General features: G+C 43.7%; 2 protein-coding genes across 5 annotated transcripts in view; one reads left to right on the forward strand and one right to left on the reverse strand.

Annotated features, from left to right (window-relative positions):
• Positions 1-1,021: 1,021 nt before the first annotated feature.
• Positions 1,022-3,673, reverse strand: colec11 (collectin sub-family member 11). Of its 2 annotated transcripts, none has more exons than XM_068726492.1 (7): positions 3,508-3,673; positions 2,983-3,138; positions 2,805-2,876; positions 2,277-2,348; positions 2,139-2,192; positions 1,925-2,020; positions 1,022-1,796 (listed from the first exon to the last, which is right to left on the reverse strand). In XM_068726492.1, the coding sequence occupies exons 2-7, from the start codon at positions 3,107-3,109 to the stop codon at positions 1,387-1,389; spliced, it is 831 nt and encodes a 276-aa protein (XP_068582593.1). In that variant the 5' UTR covers positions 3,110-3,138; positions 3,508-3,673; the 3' UTR covers positions 1,022-1,386. The 2 variants fall into 2 exon arrangements, with proteins under 2 accessions (XP_068582593.1, XP_068582594.1); XM_068726493.1 differs by having other exon boundaries at positions 1,022-1,778; positions 3,508-3,671.
• Positions 3,674-5,120: 1,447 nt separating this feature from the next.
• Positions 5,121-27,502, forward strand: part of myo6b (myosin VIb) — a 30,207-nt gene continuing 7,825 nt past the window's right edge. For 2 of the 3 annotated variants that reach the window (XM_068726330.1, XM_068726332.1), the window contains exons 1-27: positions 5,121-5,211; positions 8,277-8,424; positions 10,409-10,478; positions 10,560-10,633; positions 11,037-11,166; positions 11,287-11,392; positions 11,742-11,797; positions 11,891-11,988; positions 12,068-12,232; positions 12,845-12,925; positions 14,530-14,710; positions 15,386-15,530; positions 16,984-17,141; positions 17,449-17,540; positions 17,991-18,063; positions 19,295-19,422; positions 20,305-20,400; positions 20,699-20,869; positions 22,042-22,080; positions 22,193-22,286; positions 22,531-22,661; positions 22,882-22,959; positions 23,090-23,219; positions 24,187-24,277; positions 24,766-24,916; positions 26,024-26,232; positions 26,322-26,400. In XM_068726330.1, the coding sequence (XP_068582431.1) occupies positions 8,308-8,424; positions 10,409-10,478; positions 10,560-10,633; positions 11,037-11,166; positions 11,287-11,392; positions 11,742-11,797; positions 11,891-11,988; positions 12,068-12,232; positions 12,845-12,925; positions 14,530-14,710; positions 15,386-15,530; positions 16,984-17,141; positions 17,449-17,540; positions 17,991-18,063; positions 19,295-19,422; positions 20,305-20,400; positions 20,699-20,869; positions 22,042-22,080; positions 22,193-22,286; positions 22,531-22,661; positions 22,882-22,959; positions 23,090-23,219; positions 24,187-24,277; positions 24,766-24,916; positions 26,024-26,232; positions 26,322-26,400 (2,943 nt within the window). In that variant the 5' untranslated portion in view covers positions 5,121-5,211; positions 8,277-8,307. Of the gene's footprint in view, positions 5,212-5,914; positions 6,076-8,276; positions 8,425-10,408; positions 10,479-10,559; positions 10,634-11,036; positions 11,167-11,286; positions 11,393-11,741; positions 11,798-11,890; positions 11,989-12,067; positions 12,233-12,844; positions 12,926-14,529; positions 14,711-15,385; positions 15,531-16,983; positions 17,142-17,448; positions 17,541-17,990; positions 18,064-19,294; positions 19,423-20,304; positions 20,401-20,698; positions 20,870-22,041; positions 22,081-22,192; positions 22,287-22,530; positions 22,662-22,881; positions 22,960-23,089; positions 23,220-24,186; positions 24,278-24,765; positions 24,917-26,023; positions 26,233-26,321; positions 26,401-27,502 lie in introns of those variants that run through there. The other variant, XM_068726331.1, reaches the window with a different exon arrangement.

Raw genomic sequence — 27,502 nt, forward strand, 5'->3', positions numbered from 1 at the left:
AAAGACAAGTTCAACCTCAGTCCATCTAGGGGTCAAACTAAAACATCACAACTACAGAACACACATGCTCTGTCCTCAGTGGACATAGTGACTATAGCATCAGATGTGTGTGTTTGTTGTTTTCCATGCTCTGCAGCCATATCTCCCATTTGCAGCCTTTTTTTTCTTTCCCACCACAGATTACCTGCCAGCGTCAGACGGAGCTGTCCAAATTGTTTACCACAAATGTAACCAGAGATTACAGCAACAACAATGGCACCTTATTGGTTTATGCCAGACAACTCCTGGTCAATTAAATGCATAATTCATCTTAGCATTAATTATTAATTTCTTAAGGGACTGGTCATGTGCTTTATTGGGAGAACTGCATCATGCATATTCAAATTCCTCTCCTTAGAGGGACTCAGGGGACTCAGGATATCATCTCAGCTGGGATGCCCATCCCAAAACACAATAGCAGCCAGCGCTGTAAGACAACTTCTATTAATCACACAACGAGGCCGCAGAGGATTGTCAAACACGCGATATTAACCGCGGGTATACTTCTTGTTTTTGTCATTCAGCAAACAGGGTGCTGTCATATTGATAGTGTAATGTGTTTATTATTATTTTAAACTCTCTTGTGTTTAGAGAATACATCATTTTTAAAAATAATATACATGTCACAGCAAAACTGTCAGTGTTAATTTAACTCTGTGCGCGTGTGAATGATGAAACCAGTGATGGCTGAATGTGTGGCTGCCTCACTTTCAGGGTCCTTGTTGTCGTGCAGACTGGTGTCCCGCTGTCATGCTTTACGGGGACACTTGAACTCAAGACAGCGTTAACGTTAGATCCCAGTGTGACGACACGTTGCACTGCAGTACGGTGTCTGTCCACTGGGTGGAGTCTTACACAGCTGCTGCAGATAAATGTGCCAGCAAATAATGCACAGACATGATCTTTCCACAACCAACACATAACTTACAATATGAATATAGAATGTGTATTGTATTCCATCTTATGATTAACGGCACGCAACTGGAAACGAAATCTTTAATTTCATATTTTATGCACAAACTACAGCCTTCTACATTTGCTTATTCGTCTTGTTTGTTGATGGCCCTGTTTGCAAATATTGCTCATTGGATAGTTTGCGTTACATAAAAACTCAATACGTTGGGCATGCTGTTTGAAACACGTATGAATCACAGAGTATGAGATTAAGGGTGCACTTAAAATGAGTAAAGTCTCATAAAAAGAATGGAACGTGTGGCGAGTTAAGAAAATAAATAGCGTATAAGGAAAAGTAGAAAATATAGTTTGCACAACTTTCGTGTCATTTTGTCGTTCTATTTACACTTTTTCGGTCTAACGTTTGCTTCGTCGTCTGCGTGGAGCCTGAACTCAGGCGCTCTCCTTGTCAAATTCACAGACGAAGAACATGGTAGGGTGGCACGCCACGTCAGTCCACTCCCCAGAGGCCACCATCTCAGCGCAGTCCTCGTCGTCATAGGCGTTGTTGGGCTCTCCCTTTCTCCATTTGCTGAAAGTGGTCATGGCAGAGAGGTCCACGTAGGTGAAAAGGCCCTCGCGGTGCAGGTCGTCGATGCCGATGTAGACTCTGTTCAGGCCCGCTTCGGTTATGTACCCCGCGATGGCCGCGTTGGCGCCCTCGTCTTTGGGCATGGCCAGGTGCCCTCCCCTCGTCTGGCAGTAGGCCTCAGCGTCGGAGTAGCGCTTCTCCTCCTTCACCAGCAGATAGACCTTACTGTCTGTCTCTTTTATGCCGGCAACAGCTGCAGGGGAGGGCAGTGCTGAAAAATGAGCACTTGTATTTCTATAAATTTCACATTGACATGACCCAGCATCTGCACTTCTATGAGGATGACGAGTGAAGCGAAAGCGAGGACGCGAGAACTGAAAAAGAACACTAGGATCCTACCATTTTTGATGAACTTCAGTTCAGAGGAGAGCTGCGCCACAAGAATGTCCATTTCTCCAATCATCTGCCTCATTGGTGTGCACTCATACGGAGCACCTGATAAGGCAAAAATGTGGGGGATTACCACACAGGCGTCTTAATTAGCTCTCAAATCTCGCCAAATGTGTCCCTCTAATCTGTTTGACAAACTGTATAACACGGACTAATACATCACCTGGTTCTCCATTAGGGCCCTTTGGACCCGGATCCCCCATGTCTCCCTTTACCCCTGAGATATGGAATGTAATATTCATTAAAAAATACACATTCATTCCTTAACTATGTGAAGAACATTTCTGTATTTTCTGATTACCTTTCATTCCACTTGGGCCCACTTTCCCATAACGTCCCATTATCCCCTTCTGACCTTTAAGTCCAGTTTGACCTGAAAAAAAAGGAAATAATGTGTTCCAATCTATTTAAAAAGCCACATGTCGCTCGTTTCTGCACCTTAAAAGACCAAAAATCCTCAAAAATAATAACTACACGTTCTTAAACGTCTGCTATGGGTACATTCATTAGAACGCAGTCCCTGTAATCTCTTTAAAAAGTCTACAAACACCCTCTGCTCCTCATTAAGCTCTTCAATAAACACTTGTCCACAGCAGTGAACTCCCAAATCATTTCTCCTCCGACCTCTCACCCACATGTAAACACTTGAACGTCTCTGGACGGCCTGGTCCTGATGTAACAGAACATTATCAGCCCGAGCAATGTGATCTTTACCCCAGAACTTGTTTTGTGTTTCAGCTTAGTGGTGCTGAAACGCAACGTGAGGAGATGCGTGTAGTTTGGATGCTTGCTTAATGTTTCCCCTGCATATAAAAATAACAGAATATACCAATCTCTCCAGGAGGGCCGACTCTTCCGGGTCTCCCCGGTGCTCCTTTTTGACCCTTTTCTCCTGCTTCTCCTTTTGCAGAAAACACAATAATAAAGAGAAGAAATTATGAAACTGTTCCATTCTTTTTTTATTTTCTATGTATGGTGTGTGTAAGAAAGTATGTAGGATGACTTGCCTTTGAGGCCGGGGACAAGGATCTGAACAGAGCAGGACTCCTCTGTCAACTGCTGTCCATACGACAAACTCAGCACAGACATGATTATTATTATTATTATGGGCAATAACAGCTTCTCTCCTATCATCCTTTACATGGGCTGGTTGGTGGGCTATACTGAAGGAACAAGAGAGATTCAGAAAAGACAAAATCGTTCACAAGTCATCCGGTTTGCGGGCGAGAACACGCCCTGATGAACATATTTCAATACTTTTAATAAATCACAAATATACACTAAAAAGAGCCCTGCAAAAAGCATGAGTTCTTCATCCTACAAAACATTTGGAACCACTACACATTTGAAGCCATAGTTTAAGAAATAAATCCCATCCATACATATCTTCTATAAATGAATGCTTGATAGAAATCAACACAACATAGACAATCCCAGCTGCTTGAACCAAACAAAAGGCAATGTCTATACAAACCAACCAACATGATCAGGGGTTTAACAGTCTGCTGTGTTTCATAGTGTGGCTCGCCTACCTGCAGAGGTGTTTCCAGACAGAAGCAGAGAAGCGTAGCCAGCTTGCAAAGACTCGCAGGAGCTTTGAACACTGGTGGTCCTACAGAAGCATGTCATGTTCCTCCACAGGCACCGCAGAATATGTGCGATAGGAACATTCGTAAACAGTTCACAGATAAAGTCCAAAAGCAGCTGGGGCGCCGCAGATAATTGGCTGGGAAAGTAGTGGAGTGATTGACAGCGGAGGGGCCGGATAAATGCACCCACTCAACCTCAAGCTCTATCAGACATTTAGAGAAGCGTCTCGTGGTAAAGTGCCTGAGATGTCTCCCACGTCACGTCATTAACTTCAAATTAATAATTAACAAGTTGTTTTTTTTTTAAATAATATGCCACAGGAGTTGAATCTATTATGTAAAATGTTCCTTAACTGTAATTCTGTGTCCATGAGTCACTTTTTACATGAATGCAATGCTTTGCTTGTATAACATTAATGTCACTATTGTTTCCCCAGAGTGCCCCCCCCCCCCCCCCCCCCCCTCCCCCCTCTTCTCTTTACTCTTCTTCTGCACCTTCCTGTAAACGAGTTCATTGGTTTGGCTTCTGACACAGATCTGCTTGTGCTCTTTGTGACCACCTGAGGGAGCCATTGTCTATGCAAGTGAAGCAGTGGACCTCCACTGACCTGGATCTTAACTGTACAATTAAATGTACAATGAATTAATATATATATATATATATATATATATATATATATATATATATATATATATATATATATATATATATATGTTTCTAGACTTTGAATCCAAACGTGTTCCTGTGAAGATGAATAAATAAACTAAATGTCTGATGTACTGTAGTGTCCCAAAATAAATATCACAATTTGATTTGGTCAAGTGGTGTTTGTCTGGTTCGTGTACATTATTCAGGACGTCATGCAAATAATATTAACTTTGACTTTTAAAACTTAGCGTACATGTGAGTGTTTACATGCTGTCATAGTGTCAGTAATCAGATACTGTCCACTGCAGGAGGATCAAGTATCCTAATTAGATTTAAAAAGCCAGTAGCGGCTTTCAATGCAGGATTGGATGTCTCCTTCAAAAATCCCCCCAAAAGTTTTAGATTACCTGCCTCTCAAATATTCATGACTCTCAAGGCAACGTGTGCTGTCTTTTCACTGCAGCCAGTGAAGTGAACGTTGTGTGTGTGTGTGTGTGTGTGTGTGTGTGTGTGTGTGTGTGTGTGTGTGTGTGTGTGTGTGTGTGTGTGTGTGTGTGTGCTCAATTCATCCTCAATATCTAGTTTTATGATGAAACAAAACATAAATACTACTGTCTATTCTATGACAACGAGTAGTAATATTCCTCACATTATACTGAAAAATGCCTGCAGGCTATTATGTTACAACACAGTCGCGTGCACACTGGTCAAAGGGGTTTAAATGTTACAGCATTGTGTTTTATAAATAACAATAAATGATAATTTACTCCCCCAGTGCTCATTTCCTCCTCTGCTGCACGACGGGATTCGGTGCTGCACAGTCGGTAATAACGACACCGACACGGGATCTTACGAGCAGCACGTCAACGCACCTTCAGCCGTGTTACAGTCGGGATGACGTCACCTGGGCTCAACGGAGCACCGAGCGCAGCCTGCCCTGGGGAGGAAGACCGAGCGAGCTGGAGCACTACTACAGCCACACGTTTGACACCCTGAACGTAAGTGTTTGTCTAACTTTTATAATAATAATAATAATAATAATAATAATAATAATAATAATAATAATAATAATAAGTTCACTTTTTAATATCTTTACATGTATGGGAATGGAGTCAGCAGCCCGCAGTTAATGTCGTTTCCCGATTGTGGTTTAGTTTAATTATTAACAAGCCTTGCCTGCATTATTATATAGTGTTAGTTTGCCCACAAACTCCTACAGTTGGCTTAGTGATCTATTTATAAGGGACTCTGTTTGAGTCCATGTCATTATGAGGTTATCTTGAACTCTACTTTAATTTGACTGTCTAATCTCCACTCTGTGCTCCATTGTGCTGTACATCTCTGTTCATCCTGTTGACCTGTCGTTGGTAGCCAATGCGTTTTCCATTTCCCTGTTTTTGCCTGGTTAGAGAACAGGAAACAAGAGAACAGGAAACAAGAAGAATGTGTGTGTGTCCTGCTTCTGTCCATTCATTTCTGTTCGCTTCTCTGTGCACTGCACTGGGTCTCTGTGTCTCACTGGACACGAGACACGTTTGTGATTTGCATTTGTCTGCTCACCGACTCTTATTTGTTGGTGTTGACGCGTCTCACCTCGTTGTCTGGATTAGGGTCAAATACTAAGAGGATTGAGGGCTGCAGAGTCAAAGTTACTGGTGAGGGACTAGTCTCTGTTTTGTTGAGAGGCGTCAGTGAAGGAGACGTCTCCCGAGAAGTGATACTCCAGATTCTTTTGAGGTTTGCTCTGAATGTAGCATGAGAATCCCAGTGAGCACTGCTGCATATCACCAGGACAGATGTGTTGCTGTGTATTGAGTCTGCAGTAGATCCCCATATACTGCTCCTGGTGTATGACAAGTATTGTAAGTATGAATGATATCTTCATTGTGCGGTGTATGGTATATTTGTGTACTCATTAGGCCTTTGGTGGTCATGTAGTTTTGAACTGAGGACTGTAGTTGGACTTGAAATAGTAGGGGACAACAGTGGGAACGCTTTGTTGTTATCAGTCATCTCACAACGAGTCTGGAAGATCCCACAGAGCCCTGATCTCACATGAAGGCTGGAGATAACCGACTGGGCAAAGTGATCTTTATCCTCCCTCCTTCTGCTGCATTGTTTAAACTCTTGCTTATGATTCAATGGTGTTGGATTATCAAATAACCATCACGGCAATTTTGAATATGGCGCCCGTGCAGTCTAAGTTCCTGGAAGTTACACAGACGGAGCCGTTTCACCTGGTGCAGCTCTTACACATGTTGCCTTAAATTACTTTCTTCAAACAAGGTTCAAGAAGCTTCCAGTATCTTTTTGAATTGGACATTATGGATTCAATAGATTGCTTTTCTAAGTTTGCTTCTCAGAGAATTGTTTGTTCTGTTTCAGGCCTTCATGAAATGCATCTATTGTAAACAACACATATTACATAAACGTCTTATACATCTTATATTTGCTTCTTGTGCATCAGCACCAGCACACAGGCGATCTCTAAATCATCTCGCTTTGGTAAACTTGTGCCTGTATGTGACTCTGCAGAAACAACACGTTGGATAACATTTAGAATGAACAGCCTGATGGTTTTTAACACCTGCAGCTTATATCTCTGTTTGAATAGGTTTAGGTTTATCTGAGCCTCGTGTTACAAAGTCCTCAAAGTGAGTGAGTTACTGCGTGTTGCTGCAGCGTATTGAGAACAGCCAGATGTAGGTGTATTGACCAGACGTGACGTACGTGATAGCAAAGCTGTAAAGGTCTGATTGTGGTTATATTACTGTCACTGACATGCAAGGATCCGTCTCTTGTTCAGTGATAAAGAAACGGTCGATTGTTATGATGCAACATGAAGGAATCAGATATTTAGAATTGCAAAATGTTGAATAATGCAACACATCGTTGTGGTCCAGGTCACCACAGGTTACCAGCTCCAACCTCTTGCTTGGCTGGAGCCGCCATTATGCTAAATTGACGTACCTGTTGAACCTTGAGTTCTTGCTGAAGGCCACATCAGCACTTTCCAGCACCTATCCTTCCTGACATTTGACCTCAATCCCTGAAGCTAATGGGATACTCTGGCATAACATCAGCACATTTGCGTCGAAGAACTCGGCGTTTCTAGGATTAACTGTCAAGAACCAGTAAACGACACGCATGCGAAAAAAATACAGCTTTCAGCTTTGACTGAAGACGCTCTGATATTCGGACAGTGCTTGAAAGAGTCCGCCAGCAGTGTGTTCTTGATACCCATACAGATGGATAACAATACCTACACACAACGTTAGGCTTCGAACTTGACTAATCAGATTTAAGATGTGCTTTAATAGAAAGTGTGATACATCATCCAACAGTTTGTCAGCGTTGTCTAAGCTTACGTGCGTCCAAACATACACCTACAGACCTCAGACGCTTCTAACTGGCTTGTTGGGCCGGGCAGTTCTCTGTGTGTCGGGTCACTCGAGGTACTGTTGTCCTCACTGGAGATTGCAGGACTCCCCTCTGGTCATGTCCCAGCAGAAAATAATCCTCTCTTACAAGATCAGTAGGAGGAAAACAACATGTTCATGGAGAGCAGCAGCGGGTCAGGTCCCAAACACATCATGCAAATGATGAGGAAGGCCACTGTACATCAGCTTGACAATGAACTCATTGTTATCTGTGTTTGTGTCTGATGTCACTTACACTCTTGATATCAGTCTCCACGTCAAGTAAAACACTATGTTTACAGACATAACTAGTTGTGTTATTAAAAGGATTTTCATTACGTACTTAGTTAGGAATTAGTTTAGTTTGAAGGGATTCAGGAAAACACTGCCATGCAAATCAGGATCATGATACACACAGGTTTAGGATTCATGTTCTCTCAGTTGTTAAATTAACAACTGTTGATTGTCGGCTGTGAAGAAAAGGTGAGATACATATAGTGCAGCTGTAGAAGTCTCAGGGACCAGGAAACGGGACCAGCTTAGAGTTCCTTTGAAATAGTAAAAAATGCAAAACTGCGTACTCTTCTTTGCATATCTATTTTAAGCCTTCCTGTACTAACGTTCCCTCTCTTTGCCTCTCCCAGTTGTGTGGTCGTGCCGGACTGGAGGTAAGCCATGGAGGATGGGAAGCCAGTGTGGGCGCCCCACCCCACCGACGGGTTCCAGCTGGGGATGATCGTTGACATAGGAGCCGACGCGCTCACCATAGAACCACTGAACCAGAAGGGCAAGGTGGGTCACACACACACACACACACACACACACACACACACACACACACACACACACACACACACACACACACACACACACCGTCTTCCCCTTCACGGGCAGAGTGGGTCTGACTGGGGACGGTGATGAGGGGCTGCTGCTGGTTTTCCTTTCATGTTGCTCCGTGGCTCAGTGGATAGGAGGACTGCTTATTCGTCGAGCGGCTCACATAAACTGGGTGTTGTTTGCCTTAATCCCAGGAGGGTTGCTCACAACATGCACAAATATATATATATATATATATATATATATATATATATATATATATATATATATATACATCTTCAAGTCAATTTAAAAAAGGCTTTCAGGGAGAATTGCAACGCAACGCGTAAGAAATGAAAACTTGTTTTGTTTCCGAAGTGCGATTTTAGGTGGAAAGGCGTTAGCACAACAATGTGTAAAATGTGAGAAACACGAGAGACCGCATGTACAGAGGCATGAATAAATAAAGAGAGCAGCAGCAGGTGCGCCGATAGTGTTGCCTGGAGGGAGAGCTGCTCATTAGAAGTAAAGGCCACCTGTTACACCTGAGTCCCCAGCAAGCAGGCCTCTGATGTCTACGGCAGACAGTCGCCTCTGCGTCTGTTTTGGGTGAAGCACAGCTAGTATACAGACCTCCGTCACATTTTCGGCACGTTAAAGAAAGCAATGGCAGCGAGCCAGCATACTGTACTCTAGTCCCAAGATGTTACCAGTTACAAGAGACCTGTTGAATTACAGTCACACTGGGGAGGAGCAATTATCTTACCCAACTGACACACCACTGCACAATGTTAAGACTCTGCACCAACGCATACATATTTAAAGTCGTGCTGCACTGAGACAACGTGAATGAGTGCAAAGTGAATGTCATTTGGCGTGGCTGTGAACTTTGAATGATCAGTTTATTACGAGGCATAAACTGCGTCCCATTCAGGGAGCGAATGAAAGGCCCATTGAGTGTCATCTTTTACTGCAGCGTGGAGCTCATTAGTGCCTCAGCCTGGCTGCCTCTTCTTCTTTGTCAACTTTATTGGTTTCGACATCTCTCACATGGTTGTTATTGTGGCCGGGCATGTGCCGATTGAGCCAAGGCACACAAAGCAGATTTTGTTTATGGTTACTGCCTGTTTGTGCCAATAAACCATGCATCACAGCACAGACTGGGGCCCACTCACACACACACACACACACACACACACACACACACACACACACACACACACACACACACACACACACAAGCAGCGTGATGAACTTGTGATACACTGTAGGAAATAACCAGAAGGTCTGATTTCTGTGTCGTAGGCTCACAGTCAGCACATTCCCTGGGCTTGTTTGAGTTCAGGTTGTTTTTAATAAAAAAAGTGACTTGATTGGTTCCTACAAGATCAGCATAGAGCACCGCCTTTGTCTCTTCTCAACCACACAGACACTCACACACACACACACACACACACACACACACACACACACACACACACACACACACACACACACACACACACACACACACACACACACACTCACACACTCACTCAGGTGTTCAGATCCGGTTGCTCTACCACCGAATTATTCATTACGCTGCCATGTCTCCCCTTGTTTCTCTCACAGCCGGCTTGTTCCATTGAGTTTATTTCCATTAACTCAGACTGTTAAACAATAGCGTGAGAATATCAGTAACTAATTTAACCTGGGAACATGTCGCACCAAACATTATTACTGTGATCTTTAACCGTGATGAATGATTCATGTTCACGCATTCTTGCGCTGCGTTTTATTATGTCTAATATGCCACAGTTTTCTGGATGCTAATGAACACGTGTTTCGTGTCACAAGCTTTTCAAAGAACGATGAATAATATTGCGCATAAAGTTGACGGGGGTAAATAGAGAGCATGTCTACCTCTCCTGGAGGTGGCTTCACGTGAACGCTAAGATAAGGAACACCGCTTGTGTTGCAGACCTTTCTTGCGTCGATGAGCCAAGTCTTCCCAGCGGAGGACGACGTCAACAAGCATGTGGACGACAACTGTAAGTCAACACACTGTCAATCTCTACATCTGGTTTCCAAGAACAGACATATTGTATCCATCGTGTTTCCTCTGCTTTCAGGCTCCCTCATGTACTTGAATGAAGCCACTCTCCTCAACAACGTCAAAGTGCGGTACAATAAAGACCACATCTACGTATGTTCTCTTCTACTTCTTCACTAGTCTAATCAACACAAGTTGAAACCCTGTGTACATGTGCTCTTGCATACTTGAAGTCGCCACCATCCAGTTGCAGTTGCATCACACGTAGATACGGTGAAAAGCTCGGAGGACAGCAGGAGAGAGGATCCCTGCTCTTGTGTCCCTGGGGGGGGGGGGGAGTGACAGGTGGTGAAGAGGGAAGGGTCACAAAGTCAGACTGGAAAACCCAATTCTGATCCGAGACCTCACTTAGGAAATGAGGGACAGCTGGCAGACGGGGAAAGCAAGACAGGGCAACAAGTTAGCAGCCGTCACTGTTGTCTCGTTATTCAATAATTCATATGCTCTTTATTAACTTTCTCTAAATGCAGTGACTCTGAATGTATATCTCTTACAGACTTGCGTGGCCAATATCCTGATCGCTGTGAATCCTTACTATGACATTCCCAAACTGTATGGCCTCGACGCCATCAAGTTATACAAGGGCAAGTCGCTGGGAACTCTGCCGCCTCACGTCTTTGCTATAGGTGAGCGCTCACTCCTCCTAATCTCTGTTACGTAACGCAGTAACGAGCTGAAGCGATGTCACTTAAAGAGACGCAGAGTTGTAATTGACACACGTTGCTTTTCATTGATATTTGTTTCAGCCGACAAAGCCTACAGGGACATGAAGGTTCTGAAGATGAGCCAGTCCATCATAGTTTCCGGTGAATCTGGTGCTGGAAAGACTGAAAACACCAAGTTTGTTCTCAGGTTTGTTTCATCTCGTCTTTATCTTGCCTTCACACTAACCTCTGGCGCTCTCTCCCCTCTGGTGGTGTGTTCACTGGATATAAAGCGGTGTTTCCAAACCAAGATATTTCACCGCTGTACAGCTAATACCATGCAAATACCCCACCAACGAGGAACAGTAGAGGTGCTGAAAGTGCATTAAAATGGATGCAATGCCAATTAAAGTAGCACAAATGTAGTTTCTCTGCAAGGGAAATGTGTGAACCGTAGGTTGGGTTTTATTGTGAGCGTCTTTATGTCATTTTAACTGTTTTCATCTGTACATAATCATCGTTGTTGTTGTCATCCTGATTCCATTCATACCCTTTAGATATCTCACCACGACATACGGAAGCGGTCAAGATATTGACGAGAGGATTGTAGAAGGTATTACAATAACTATTAGTAACTATTAATACGGTGTGTATCATATGGGGGGGCGGTGGTTCTGATTCTCTTTCATTCCATTTCAAATCTCAGCAAATCCCCTTCTTGAGGCCTTTGGAAATGCAAAGACGGTGCGGAATAATAACAGCAGTCGCTTTGGGAAGTTTGTGGAAATCCACTTCAATGAGAAGGTAACAGATCACCACTGATCACGTGCACCATGCATTTCAAAATCCGGTTTTAAGACCGATTCCTCTCCCGTGTTCCCAGAATGCAGTTGTGGGTGGATTCGTCTCTCACTACCTGCTGGAGAAGTCAAGGATCTGCATGCAGAGTAACGACGAGAGGAACTACCACATCTTCTACAGGCTGTGTGCCGGAGCGTCCGAAGACATCAAGAAGAAACTGCACCTGGACTCTCCGGACAGCTTCCGGGTCAGTGGGCTCAGACAGACACCAGGTCTGCAGTGCAGAAGAGATCACTTTCAAACATGTGTTTGTGTGGCGTTAGATGGACTTTACTGTTCGTGTCTGAGGGTGCACATTGGTTGGCAGTTCTATGGAAGCCCACTAGATGTCACAGAAGCTTATTTTGTAGTGAAGTCAAGAGGTCCTCCCAAGTGAAATCAAAATCCCCTCAGCGACCGAATGCTTCTCACTTGAGTTCTCTCCCCTTTTGAATGCAATAATGGACTCAGCGGGAGCAGAGTCAGAGAGCGTAAAGGTGTTTACCCCGCCGTTGGTTTTCTTCTGCACGCTCTACCAAACGAAGCTCAACGGAACAGCGAGCGGCTCAAGCCGTTCCCTTAGATGTTTATCACGCCGTCATTATATCAGGTCCCCGAGGTGACACCCGCGTCAACAGATGCAATTACTTCATGCCACTCACTGCTAGCCAGCTGTGGAGCAATATTGGGAGAGGACAAAGTCATTCTTTCAGATGACGAAAATCAATACAAATATCCCCATAGGTGAAATGCATTTAATTTAATTTGCGATTATGTTTGAATGTTATTAAACTGTTTGTTTTTTTCCTCTCCGTTGCAGTACCTGAACCGAGGATGCACCAGATACTTTGCCAGTAAGGATTCTGACAAGCAAATCCTGCAGAACCGCAAGAGTCCCGAGGTAACGTCCCGTCCCTCAAACCCAACGCGTGGTTCTTTTGGGCCGCTTGTGTTACGTTAGCCTGCTGAGTGTCAAGGACCAAAAAGCAAAGAATGAAATGTAACGCAACACTTTTCTGATTCTCTACTGTGCAGTGAATAATTTAGATACGTGAACATTATTATGAGTAAGCTCAGAGTCAAAGCATCAGCTGCAAGCGTGAGATCACAACGCAGAAACTGGTCAATGAGAATATTTCACACCAAGAAATGAGTTCAGGTCTGTGTGTTTGATACATTATGTATGACACGAAGAAGAACCAAGACGTGTAATTAATATGATGAAAGAATGAGAAGAGTGCGTGTGACGTGTTGCTCTCTCAGGGACTAATTATACATGTTCATTTCACTCCTTGTTTTCTGAGATAGAATAACATCTTCTTTAATGCCAATCAAAGTTTCAGCAAAATCAGGTCAGACAGTGTTTAACAAAGGAAGAGCTTCATGGATTCACTTAACCTAGTACGTTAAGAGAAGAGCCATGATCTCATTTTTTATTTTTTTTACCTTGGAGAATAATCATAACCTCCATGCACTCTTACTTGTGCGTTTGCAGTGAAATATTGTAATTACACTTTTGGTCTCATTGTTACCCATTTTAAAATCTGTTCTCATGTTCTGTTTACTCTTTTCAGATTTGTAACAAGCATCATTTTACAATAGAACTTCAATAAAATGATGCGCTTTTATTACAGATGTCAGTTATGTATTAAATGTGTAAGGGTTGTTATTTAACATGCTTAGAACCAATAACAGTGACTAATAAGGTAATGGTTGTGACACTGTGTGGTTGTACTTCTGAACATGTTGCTAATCAAGTCATTATCGGTGTGTCTGTCCCTCCTGGTGTCTGTGATTCAGGAGAATAAGGTGATGTTTCCTCTCCTACCAGGGCGTTGTGCTCCCTGCTCTTTGTCCTCTATGCTCCTGAAGTAAACACTGAGACGCTCAGCTTTTACATGCTGCTGTTTGTTGTGCAAACAGGAAATGAGGTCGCACGCTTCCTCTGTGTCTGCATGTAGTCTGCCAGGTGTGGGTGGGCTTCGATAGAAGACAGAGGATGTTTGCTTAAGCAGCGGTTTTTCATACGATACAGGGATGCACAATTATTGTATATGTTTCACAGTTCACAAAATTGTTAAAGATTGACATTTTGAAATAGTCGACGCATAAATACAACATGAAAAGTTGCAGTTAAAGCACGGAATGGCCTCTTATCTTATCATCAATAGTGTACATTTAGTAATAACTGTGCAGCCCTCGTTTATTATCAGTGTAAGATGGAACTGTAGTGTGATGGTGACGTCTCACAATGCATGCATGGTGTTCTGCCTTCTTCATCCCTGAGCTATCGCTAGTTATTACTTTGGTTTTTTCTTTAATAGTATAAATACACTTGGTCTTAGTTCATAGTGTTTGCTGTGTGCTGCTGGTGGAGGCTCTTTCAACACATTGATGTAAGATATTTGATGTTAACTATGTCTCTTCTATAGTTTTATAGGCTGTTGGTTCCCCCAAAGTTCAACTTCAGTTTCTCTTGTTCTGACTCGCTCGTGTGCTTTGCAGCATCTGAAGGCCGGTGCTCTGAAGGACCCTCTTCTCGACGACATGGGGGACTTCAACAGGATGTGCGTGGCCATGAAGAAGATCGGTCTGGACGACACCGAGAAGCTGGACCTGTTCAGGGTGGTCGCCGGCGTTCTGCATCTGGGCAACATTGATTTTGAAGAAACGGGGAGCTCCTCAGGTTAGACAGATGCTGAGATTACAAAATCCTCACACACATTTTAGAGTAATCTGTGAGATTCTTAATGCTTTGGTCCTGGATTTGTGTGTATTTTCAGACACAGCATTTCTTCTGACAGAAATCAAATTAAAATAAACGTATTTTATCTTAAGAAAGAAAGAAAGAAAGAAAAGTTACTATCATCTATTTTCTTTCAATAACTGTGGGCACATAGAATGTGTGACACAGATATTAGATTACTGTAAAAGAATAGATGCTGTCCTTGGATGTCACCACAGTTTACTCTCAAATGATGACAAAGAGAACCTCTGTTACCCTGGTAACCGTGGTCCTTCTCTCATCTTTCTAACTTCCCGGCTCACACCTTCTTTATGTGTCTCTACAATCAAAGTCTCCGTGGAATGAAGAAGTGCACTTTGACGGTTTTCAGAAGTTTCTCCTTCTCAAAGACGCTATACTTACACCCACTGAACCCGAACACCAGCTCTGTATGAGGCTGCTGACATCACCCGTTCACATCCACAACATGTCACCCTTCATCTCCCACCCGCGACTGTAACGCCGCGTTCACACCAGAGGCGTGATGCGAATGATTCGCACCGCGTTTGGTGTGAACGCACCTGACTGACGTAGGGCGCTTCCGTTAAGGCTCGTGTGTCTTACTGTGCGTTTCAGGTGGTTGTGTCCTGAAAAATCAGTCGGGTCAGACCCTGGAGTACTGTGCCGGTCTGCTGGGCCTCGACCAGGACGATTTGCGTGTCAGCCTCACGACCAGGGTCATGCTCACAACAGCAGGGGGCGCCAAAGGAACAGTTATCAAGTAAGAACAACGGCGCTCTTCAAAGTGCTGCAAAGAGCTGTGACTCTTTGCAGCTTCTTCTGTTTTTGTTGAGAACAGAATGATCCTCTTTGTACTTTCAGAAGTCGCTGTCATAGTTAACGACAACTGAACTCTGTGTGAAGACACTGCACCCATGATAGGTCTGTAAATAGCTAATAATCCGAGACAGAGATTAACCAACTGGAATTGAATCGACATGAACGGTGGCGTGGCCGTTGTTGCTCTACTAATTGGTACTGTCCTGCAAAGTGGTAGGATGAGCTTTATTGTGCAAGGCTGGTACCTTTACCACTGTTTCAATGAAGTCTTTTAATTCATGGTTTTATTATACAGAGTGTATGAAAGGTCTTTTCATTCCTTCTGCGTCTCCGACTCGATCGCTCGCAGCAAACTGCCGTGGGGAAAACAAATGCAGAGGGACTTTTTGGAATATTTCCCTCGAGTAAACTGTACTACAGGACCGTGTGGTGATTTTCATGCAGGTTAAGTGGAGAATGCGGTGCAGTATTACCGGCACTGCTCCCGTGTACTTTGGTGATAATGTGGTGTTTGAGTGATGGCGCCAGGTTCGATGGATTAATATTTCAGGAGGGCCAGATGCTGGCCTGGCCTGAAAGTGTTTTCTCCACATCAATAATTCAGCCTGTATCTGAGGAGGCAGGCGAGCACGGCTGCAGTACAGCAAAGGCCCGGTGTTTGGGGAGCAGGTGGAGAGAAAGGAGGCCCTGGCTTTGTCATTAATCCCCAGACAGATCCACCCTAACCCCCCGGGAGGCTGAGGGTTACAGAGGGTTTGGTGGATGTGACGGTATCGGGGATGAGTTGAGTCTCTAGTGTGTGTATGAAACATTGCAATGGGTACAAATGCCTGTCACTGAGGTGAAGGACAGTGTGTGCTATTTAAGTTTTACTGCATAACGTCTCAGTGAAATGGAGAAAAGATGGCCTGTTCTCTGGCTACTTTAGCCTTAGCATAGGTGGACTATTCCTGTTTGTAATGGACGAGAGTTCCTTTTCTTTTTTCCTTGTGAGGATTGGGCAGGTGGAATATCAAAAGAAAAAAAAGTAGCAAAAGCCAGACCGTCTCATTTTGAATTCACCTTCGTACCAGCTGGGACGTGAACTCTGGGTCGCTGTGGAACTGCACTCTGACCACACGGTCCACCCCTCTAAATATTAAAAGAAAATATGTTTCAAAGCGCCATTAGAGAGAGTAGTAGAGTTCAAGGTTCATCTTTTACTTTTAATACCTCATCTTTGGCTCAGAAGCCCTGTTTTTAAAACGATCGCTTAGCTTGACTTCAAGATCAAAAGGGGAACGACGCGGCGTTAAAAGTGTTTGTCACGTCGACACAGCTGAGAAAGAGACAGAGCTGAGAGGTTTAATAATATAACGTCTCTCACTGTCCCCGCTTTGTGTGTCCCCCTCCAGGGTGCCTCTGAAGGTGGAACAAGCAAACAATGCCCGCGATGCGCTGGCCAAGGCGGTGTACAGCCGCCTCTTTGATCACGTGGTCAAACGAGTCAACCAGTGCTTCCCCTTCGAGACGTCCTCCAACTTCATCGGGGTGTTGGACATCGCTGGGTTTGGTAATAGAGTTGCACTCAACGTTTGATGAGACGTGGAGGTTTAAAATAGACTTGATACAAAGTGTAGATGTACCAACATAATTGATAGCATATAGCGGACAAACTGAAAATATGTGTTTCTGCAACTTCATAGAGACACTTGTCTGTGCATCATGTTTGTTAATATAAGGAACCTAATGCAGACACACACGCTTCATTACCAGGGATCTTGCTTGAGAATTGATTTCCCCAGGCTGCATAATTAACACAGGCCTTGGAAAAAATGTATTGAAATATATGATTTTCGTCTCTTCCTCTCTCCTCTTAGAGTACTTCGAACACAACAGCTTCGAGCAGTTCTGTATCAATTACTGCAACGAGAAGCTGCAGCAGTTCTTCAACGAGCGCATTCTGAAGGAGGTGGGTGAGCAGCGCGGGGGTTAGCCTGATGTGGTGTGGTTTACGTCTTCATCCTGGGAAATCACGTCACTCACAAGCCAAACCTGCTGACCGTTTCACCGGACAGGAGGAAGCGGTTGGAAGCTTCTCTGTCTTTCCCATCTCGGTTTTCCTGACTCGTATTTTCCCGCCGCCTCTCCTGCGCTCTCTCATTAGAATGCTAATTTCTCGAGGGACAACGATGAGGCGTGTTTCTCTCCGGGGATCTCTTAACGTTATTCTCTTCCAAGATCTCCAATTAATGCGCCACAATTCTAGTCAAGGCCTGTTTCTCATTATCTGAATTGTGTATTTGATTTGTGATGTTTTTGGTTTTGCTTTCTGAGGTTCTGAAGCCAAATGTACTCCTTTTAAATCAGGACATTTTCAGAGTCAGTTTAGATTTTTGACGCTTGGCCTTGGTCTGTGCAGGAACAAGAGCTGTATCAGAGGGAAGGCCTGGGAGTGAATGAGGTGCATTATGTTGACAACCAAGACTGCATAGGTAAGTGCTGCTATGTCCACTCCCCACCTAGTCACCCCTCAAAAAGTTCACTATTCTCCTGGAAAATACAAAAAGATATCTCAGTCTTACTACAGAATATAAGTAAACACCATAATGCAGGACTTCTAAGCTGATGAGATGTTCGACCTGAGCTGGTTTCAAATGGACAAAATCAAATATCACTACACATACTCCTATACGGAGTATGTGTATTGATATCTACATGCATCGGTACCTTGGGTGATCTTCAGCAGTGGAAACAGGACCACCGAGACACTCAGGGACATCGTTAAGATGAAGTGTGGCCTTTGAGGGCCTCTGCTGCAAAAATAAAATGCGTCTGTCGACCGTCTGTTCAGCCCACACACCACATGTATTCTGAGGTTGCTTTAAGTGTAACATCGGCTCACCCACATGGCATTCATTTGGGCGCTGCCTTGTGCTCTGGGCTCCACGACGGAGCAGCGAAAATACACCCGTCAGGGGGACAAAAATACCAACTTCTCATTACCCACGGCGATGGCATATCCCTGTGTCTGAAGGGAACAAGCGTGATGAGGATTTGTGGGTTTCATGGCCTCTTTTGTGCAGCGGGAAGCCGGCGGAATAACACCCCCTGGTTTTTGTTCGAGTGAATCCTCGGATTAATGGGACGAAGTAGTCAGTGTATCAAGGTGAAGCCGTTTGATTTGTATTTCAAAGGCTGTGATTATTCAGGTGCGAGGTTAACTGACAGCCGTGGATAACATTTATGACTTGCAAATGACCGTTTGGGTTGGCCATTAATTCACTCATCAATCTTCGGGATTTATGCACAGGTGCTTGTTCATGCAAATTTAGTTCTGAAGGCCTTGGCTGTTGGATTATATTCCAAACAGCATGCCGCATGAATAATTCAGATATATGGCTAAATGAGCATCCTGATGAACATGTTTTGTGCCTTGAATATTCACATGCAGCAGCAGTAAACAGAGGAAATTTACAATAAATGTCATTTTTCACAAACTGAATGTTGATTGCTTTTCTAACTTTGGAATAATAAGAGTGTTTTTGTTTGTCTCTAAAACATCTATGAGCATTAAATGATTGGAAATATTGCCAGTTTGAACAAGTATTAAGGGCATTAAGATATTACTAATACTGGCGCTTGCCTGTACATTGTAGAGCTGGACTTCAATGAACAAGAATCATAATCTATTGTAGCTGAAACACATATAATTGTTGTTTCCAGACCTAGTGGAAGCAAAGCTGGTGGGAATCCTGGACATTTTGGACGAAGAGAACCGTCTCCCTCAGTACAGCGACCAACACTTTGCACTGGCTGTTCACAGCAAGCACAAAGACCACTTCAGGCTGACGGTCAGAGCTCTCAGCTGTGCTCTCCTCTCCCTCCTTCCCTCCCTCGTCCTTCACTGCTGTTTCTCATTCCCTCTCTCCTTCTGCCTTTGCGTTAGTGCGCTGTAACTGCCCACTGCTGTTGCCATTGTGATCAATAGTTTTGTGAGTGACGCACACAGTCCCACTCCCTCCCTCCGTCTCTCTCATTGTCGCCATTGTTCGTTGCTCTGCCTGTGTCTCTGCCTGCATGAAATCCTTTTAGAAATGTAGCCTTGACACAAATTCAAGCTTAAGATTAGAGGGTGGCTGGCTGCAGCCACACGCTACTGCTCAAACAAAGACTATTCTATACATTTAATAGGATGAGAGGCATTAATCTTAATCTTAGGAGCTCGAATGTGCTGTGAGCTAATACTTCTGCTGTACCGTTTTCACACTTTAAGGATAATTTAGTATGGTTCCCCTCGCTGATGAAGCTAATGTAGCTTAAAATAGCAGCTGCTGCATCTTTTTCATCCTGAAGTGTTTTCAGTAATGGATTTTTTTGGGGTCCTTTATAATTCTGGAGCCACATAAGATGAACGTGGCATTTTAAATGCATCTTTGTCTGCGTAGGGTTAGGGTTATTTCCTTGCAAGTAAACATATTTAACGTCGACAAATGTCCCTGTCCATAGTTTGTAAGATGTAGAGATATGTAATGCATCATTTCTTGCGTTTCTTTTGCTGGAATTCACTGCATTTTATGCATCCAAATGTTTCCAGCCCACCTCATCCAGTAGTGGTGTGGATCAACAAGATCCTGCCGCAGCGCTGGTGATGGATGAGATTAGAGAGAAATCAATGGATATGAGTTTTTGCTCTGTCACGAAATATGATTTGTTTTTCCTCCCTTCCCACTTAGGTACCCAGGAAGTCGAAGCTGACCATTCACAGGAATCTCCGGGACGATGAAGGCTTCATCGTCAGGCACTTTGCTGGAGCGGTCTGCTATGAAACGGTAATTCTTAATTAACAGAGATCATATTACATAGGGCTGCTGGGACTGGCTGGTATTCATAAAATCCAGTTTTAGAATATTTTTCACCAAACACAATTATAGTGTGTTCTTCTGTAATTACCAGTTACATAAGATAGTGTAGCAATTAGCAGTTAAAGTAAAACTCGACTCATCGTTGCAGCCGTAACACAATGAATCATTCACAGTTATACAAAGTTGCTTTGTTGACGTTCTCCATGTTGTTTTGCATTTTGTTACATCTCTATAACGGTGAGCATGTATACGTGTTTGTCCACAGACTCGGTTCGTGGAGAAGAACAATGACGCCCTGCACATGTCCTTGGAGAGCTTAGTGTCTGAATCCAAAGACAGATTTGTTCGGGAGCTGTTTGAGAACTCAATCACCAACAAGGACTCCAAACAGAAAGCGGGGAAACTCGGCTTCATCAGCGTCGGCAACAAGTTCAAGGTCAGCGTTATTGTTGACGTTCCATTGTTTGACGGAGTCCCTGAGCATTCATACCATTCAATGAAAGAGGCTCCTTTTCAGTTTAATTTAAAGATGAAGTCCTTTTGCAAAATGATGTAGATGTATTTTTTGAAATTCACTCATTTGCTGCTCACTGGTATAGTTTACCGATTTAAAAGTGTAACATGTTTCAGGACAGTTCACAGTGTTCGTCTTTTCAGACGTTTCTATCTCTGATCTCCAGACCTCTTCTGTTCCGCTCTTCTCTCTTCTTCCCATATCTCCGTCTCCTCCCTGTTCAGGGTTCTCCTCCCTTAGATTTCCTCTGTTTTCTTCTGAGAAAAGCCTTCCTTTGGTGGATGAAACTGGATAAAGTCAGCTTGAGGTATAATAGAGCGGAGTTAGCAAACGGGAGGAGTAAAAAACTAAGAGGAAGAAAGAATGAAACACTCAGGCCTTCTCCAGAGCCAGAAGCACATTTACTCTCAGCTGTATGTCCTTTGTTTCTTTACCTCTATTGTAGCTTCTTTGCTTTCATTACTAATGCACCAGACTCAAGCACAAAGACGACGTTTCAAAAGGCCTCTAATGTGTTATATTCAGAGGAAATGTGGGACTAGTCGTCTTCTTTTTCTACAGTGTAGTACACAACATGTTCAAATATATTAGTGTTATTAGATACATTCATTTTAAAGGACAGGGACTAGTTTGTGTTGATTGGTAATTACATATCTGAACAGACACAAATGAAACGTGGAGTCCCACAAGGCTCCATTCTGGGGTCTCTTCTGTTTAACGGCTTCATGCTCCCACAAGCGCAGGTCATGGAAAACAACAGATCTTGTCATAATTATGCAGACGACGCATAGATTTATAAAACGATGTCACCAGGTGCCTGTGGTCCTTTTTTGTATTATCTTTCATATTGCCCTGTGTATCTTGAACATCTTATCTCGATGCCTTTCACGTCGTATGGAAAGCACTTTGTATCGTCTCGTTGTTGATGTGCCTTGCCTCGCATTTGTCCTTGCATGACTGTTAACTCTGGTTGCATCCCTACCCATAATGCATCACTGCTACATTATTTGAAATGCCTGTCTGGGCTGCTACCTTCATCACAAATAATAAAATCCAATCGCTAAACATTTCCTTTCTTCTGCTTGCACACACAGACTCAGCTCAACCTGCTGCTGGAAAAGCTCCGCAGCACTGTGAGTAATATACGTCAGTTATATACGTCAGCTCCATTGTATATTTCATAGAAACCATTTTTTTCCTTCCCGCTCAAAATCAATAAGCAATTATTAATCTCCGTGTGCATAGGGCTCAAGTTTCATCCGCTGCGTAAAACCCAATCTGAAGATGGTCAGCCACAAGTTTGAAGGAGCTCTGATCCTCTCACAGCTGCAGTGCTCAGGTGGGACCAAACACAACGCACAACATGTTCTATAGAACGTTGTTATAATTTATCATGTTCTAGGATGAGCAAACATACCGATGATATCTTCACATTTGACTTATGCTACTCTATATTTCTGTGCAGTCTGTCTTCGGCACACAAACATTTTAGACCGTTTTCTTGTCAAACTAGATAACTTGGATGTTTTTGCACTTGATGCAAACCTTTTTGTTTTCTTTGGTCGTGTGTTTCTCTTGAGTAGGAATGGTGTCGGTGTTGGACCTGATGCAGGGGGGGTTCCCCTCCAGAGCCCCCTTCCATGAGCTCTACAACATGTACAAACAATACATGCCCGACAAGCTCACACGCCTGAATCCACGACTCTTCTGCAAGGTGGGATTACATCAACGTAATAGTTTACTGGAGAAACGCAAAGTGTCCTGTTGGTTTACGATGCTTCTCACTATCTCTTAGCTTAATTAGTTGTGTAAAAAGAGAGTCTATAGCCTCACTGACCCATTTGGGAATTGATTAACTAACATGAACAGTTTAATGCGCTGCATTCGTGCTACACTATTGCCATGTCACTGAATGTGAATGTGTTCCTCTGTAGGCTTTGTTCAAAGCTCTGGGACTAAACGACAACGACTTCAAGTTTGGACTGACCCGAGTATTCTTCCGCCCCGGAAAGGTGCAGAGGAGTCAACAGAATTGATCATGCATTAACGTCACACGCCTTTATCCAGAACTCCACCAATGTGCTGTAAACTACTAAGGCTCATAGCTTCATTTGTGTGTTTGTGTCTGTGTGCGTGCATCAGTTTGCTGAGTTTGACCAGATCATGAAGTCTGATCCAGACCACCTCGCCGAGCTGCTGAAGAAGGTCAACCAGTGGTTGGTTTGCAGCCGTTGGAAGAAAGTCCAGTGGTGCAGCCTGTCTGTCATCAAACGTGGGTTGACTCTACTGAACCACAGAGCTTGTGACGTATCTGCGGTGTCGATATCCAAAACGCCACCGTGACCAAAGAAAAAAATGATTATTAATGCCAGCAGCACTTATTCTTGTTAGTTAAGCTTTTGGACGTTTCCAGTGGATGATGTGAGAGATGCTTTATCATTCCCTCACAGTTTTATACTAGCTCTGATAGCTATACTAAATCATATTTCATGCTTTTCCATTCATTCCGAAATATTGAAAGCAGCAACCTCCAGCAGTATTGAATAGTACTCTAAAAGCGGTTCCTTGAACTATTACGCTCTCTGCCAAGTTATTGATTTCCACCATTTAACAAAGTGCAGGCTGGCTTCTGCTTATTTGTGTAAAAGCATCAAATGAAATTACATTAGAGTTATAACAGAACACTGCCTCTGCATGACCGCACATTTCTTACATAAATGACCTGAGGAAATTTATGTCCCTTGTCCTGGTCATTAATTTCTTTCAGCACCTCATCTTATTATCGCAGTATAATGTGTGTGTGTGTGTGTGTGTGTGTGTGTGTGTGTGTGTGTGTGTGTGAGTGAGAGAGGATGCATAGTGTAGGTATGGTATTTAGTACCACTTCTTTTTGTGTATGATCAATATTACCCAATTTAGCAGTTTAGCTGTAACATCAGCTGTTGCATAATTTACATTTATATTTTCTCATGCCTCTCTAATATACATATATAAATGTATAATATCTTATATGATATTGGAATATTTGGGCATTGTTTAACTATTTCAGTGCGCTAGCTTTGGTTTTGTAGCATGCACTAAAGAATAAAGAAGTATGTAAATGATATAAGAGCTGCAATCGAGAAGCAGATGTGTTTCTAGTTTGGGGTATTTATTAGAGAGGTATGGAAGACAGACGACAGGTCATCACTATCAGTCTTTTTATACATCTTTGTTTGAATCCTCCCCTTCTTCAACAGTTAGGAACAAGATGCGTTACAGAGCGCTGGCCTGCATCAAGATTCAGAAAACCGTCCGCATGTGGCTGTGTAAGAGGAAGCACAAGCCCCGGTGAGTCTCGCACACATCCATCGCTCGTCATCCGTCCGTTTGCTCTCTTACTTTTGATTTCACCCTGAACTCTCTGGTGCCTTTTTATTGGAACTGATTCACGCTTGGGGGGTTTTGATGGCTTTCACATATTGTGTATTTAGGAGTTCAAATCAATCTGGAAAGTCATCTATGGAGAAATGATGTCTCACTGCACTGCTTTGGGAAAAAGAAAACCTGCATGTGTCGCTGTATTGGGTTGCATGTATTTTGAAAAATGTCTCTTGTGGAAGCAACCATCCAGATGATGGGTTTTCAGAAAGCTTTTTAGAATCAGATTCTGATCGTGATTGGTAAAATGTGAGTATGGATGCACGAGGAAGTGTTTATAGCAGCGTGCACGCGTGTAATTCAATATAAAAGAAGCTGTTTCTTAAAGTAATATTTCTATATTTCAACTGTGCTCTAAACTACTAGACGTAACATACGTTTGCGTTTGTCTCACATAGCATTGATGGTATGGTGAAGGTTCGAAACCTGAAGAAGCACATGGAGCGCTTCAACAAGGTGGTGAACGGGCTGAAGGAGGGCAAGCAGGAGATGGCCAAACAGGTTCAGGAGCTGGCGGCCTCCATAGACGCTCTGTTGGCAAAGATAAAGGTGAGCCATGCAACCCGAGGATTAATGCTCTGCTGGTTCTAAAGCCGCTCATGACAGCAGGTTTTTCAGACGCTTTGAGCTCGATGCCGTGTGAGCAATGAAACGTGTTTCTGTGTTTCTCGGGGGAAGATTTTTTTTCAGAGCATAGACCTCGCTTTAAGCATGACTTGCTGAGATTTATCTGCTTCTCTACATCCACACCTGTAGCTCCCCTGCACAACCAGTCGTCTGCTGTTCTACACTATGCCCTTTCCTAAGTGCGCTGTGCCCTTTTCTCTTTCTTTCTCTCAGAATCAATGATTTCAATCACCTCAGGATAAAAAGCTAGACGAAGAAGAAGAAATCCTATCCCCTCCAATAACTTAGAGAGGCTGCTTTCTAAATGATCAAACTCAGTTAGTGATCTCCCAGCTCTCCCTGTGCAATAAGCGCCGATCGTATTGGAGCCTGTAGGTACAGCAAATCATCACAAACACGTCCACATGCTAGCCAGACATCTGGGCACTGACTTCTCAATAGTGTTGAATTTCGTGAAATTGTGTACTCAGTAGGTCTCTGTATGCAATCATCCGATGTGATTAGAGCGCTCCCAGGGTGAAGCACCTTTCTCTGCCCTCTACCCCAACCAGCCTCTCCCACTCCTCCGTCTTCCTCTGTTAGCATATTAGCAGCCCCGCTGTTGACAATCATTGCGTTCTGAGTGCTTAGAAATTGCTTCTGGCGCGGCGTCCGTGAATGAATGATGCATGAGAAGCCAACGGCTGTCATTCAGACCTCCGTACGTCGGGGGACAAGACCTTGTCATCTTCCGTCCCCGTGCCGCCGTTGGAGAGTCGCTCTAATGAATCCTCACAACACGGTGACCTCTTCTTCCCCCCCTGCTGATTGCCTGACAAGTATAGTGGGGAATTGAGCGTTGTGGCAGCAGTGGGGCAGCGACGGCGGCAGTCGGCGTCTTCCCCCGGCTGCCGCATGAGAGAGTTGGGCCACGGTGACGGCGGAGTGTGTGCCGAGTCAGGCCATAGGTGCTCCCAGCGTCACTTCTTCTCGAGAAACAGCTGTTAGTAATGGTGTGAATAAAAAGTATTTCTTCCTTTTGAAACCTAGGCCACGGTGATGACCCGGAGAGAGATTGACACGGAGTACCAGGGGCTGGTGAAGCGCTCAGAGCAGCTGCTCTCCTCCATGCAAAAGAAGAAGCAGGAGGAGGAAGAGGGCGAGAGGCTGAAGCACATTGAGAAGGAGATGGACAAAGAGAGAAGGAGCAGGGAGAAGGAAGAGCAACGACGCAAACAGGAGGAGGAGGACAGGAGACTGTAAATGATAGAAAATGCAATGGTTGAGAGTTGAAGCTATACGTTTTCTGTCCGTCTTCGTAAAAATGTCTTTTCTCTAAACATTTTAGGAAATCAGAGATGGAGCTGAAGAGAAAGCAGGAGGAGGAGGATCGAAAAAAGAGAGAGGAGGAAGAGAAAGTAATGCAGGTTTGGACCTGTTCTGCTGTTCTATTGTCAAACGTTGTGAAGCTCAGGAAAACTACAGTATCTGAGGCTGACTATCAAGCTGTGTATTCTACTGTGTACTACTGTGTACTTCTGAACTCATGGCTCACCGAGGTCTCTTCTAAGCTTTGTGTTTACTTCCACTGAGGTAACCGACCCTCACACCTACACTGACCGCCATTGTAATCACATTTAAGCAAGATGGTTTCCTAGACTTAATCCTAATCCTAGACTGAGCTGGGCTTTCATTTGGATCGGTTCCTACAGTATAATGAACAGTGTTGTTTGTAAAAAAACAAAAAGGAATCCTGTCACTGAGTTAAATACAGTTAAATAAGCTGACCTGACTGGTTTTACTACAGGAAATCTTTTCAGCAGAGTGTTGCTGGTTTTCTCTGAATCTCAGTCCTGTATTTCCAACATTATATTGTATTACTCTTATCTCAACTACACACCTGTGAAGTTGTGTGACTGAGGTTGTGACGCTATTGACAAAATCTGTCCTCAGACATAAACACAACAGTCTGCACTCGAACGAGGACACACACAGACTCACAAGGGGAAAACAAAGCCCGGCAATGATTGCCAGTTGCTCCCAAATTGGTGACAAACAAAGCAATTGGAGTGAGGCGTTAAGCGAAGCTCCACCATATGAGACTTCACATGGACCCGAACATGGACTGCAAGTATTTGAACACACCAAGAATGTGTTCAGCATACCGCTAACTTCAAAGCAAATTTCATTTCATCTCATGGGGTTCGTTTTCTACTGGAATGTTGTAAACAGTTATTGAGAAACCACTCAGAACCACCGTTATGGTTCTTATGGTTCTTATGGTTCCTCTCAGCGGCAGACTCCGCCTGCTCCGTGTCCCGGGACAGAGCAGGGTCACGACATTGGTCAGATTCCCAGTGGTCTAGGTCTTGATTGATGATTCCACTTCCTGCCGAGTTTCTCCCAACTAAGCTACTTTTGTCACCTCTTTCCATCTCTGTCTGTTTCACTCACTCTCTAATTTCTCACTTTCCTTTTGTGTAATTGCTATTTAGTTCTTTTCCTTTTTCATCTCTGGTCTTATCGTCA

Source organism: Cebidichthys violaceus, unplaced genomic scaffold (assembly GCF_023349555.1).
Source record: "Cebidichthys violaceus isolate CVI_PGR_0920_01 unplaced genomic scaffold, fCebVio1.0.p SCAF_39, whole genome shotgun sequence".
Lineage (NCBI taxonomy): Eukaryota > Metazoa > Chordata > Actinopteri > Perciformes > Stichaeidae > Cebidichthys > Cebidichthys violaceus.

Excerpts from the sequence above, each read along its gene's own strand:
- colec11 (XM_068726492.1), bottom strand. The coding sequence starts at position 3,109 with ATGATAGGAGAGAAGCTGTTATTGCCCATAATAATAATAATAATCATG. Across the intron at positions 2,021-2,138 it reads GGGCCCTAATGGAGAACCAG|GTGCTCCGTATGAGTGCACA; the intron begins GTGATGTATTAG and ends TTGCCTTATCAG. Across the intron at positions 1,797-1,924 it reads ACTGAAGTTCATCAAAAATG|CACTGCCCTCCCCTGCAGCT; the intron begins GTAGGATCCTAG and ends CTCATTTTTCAG.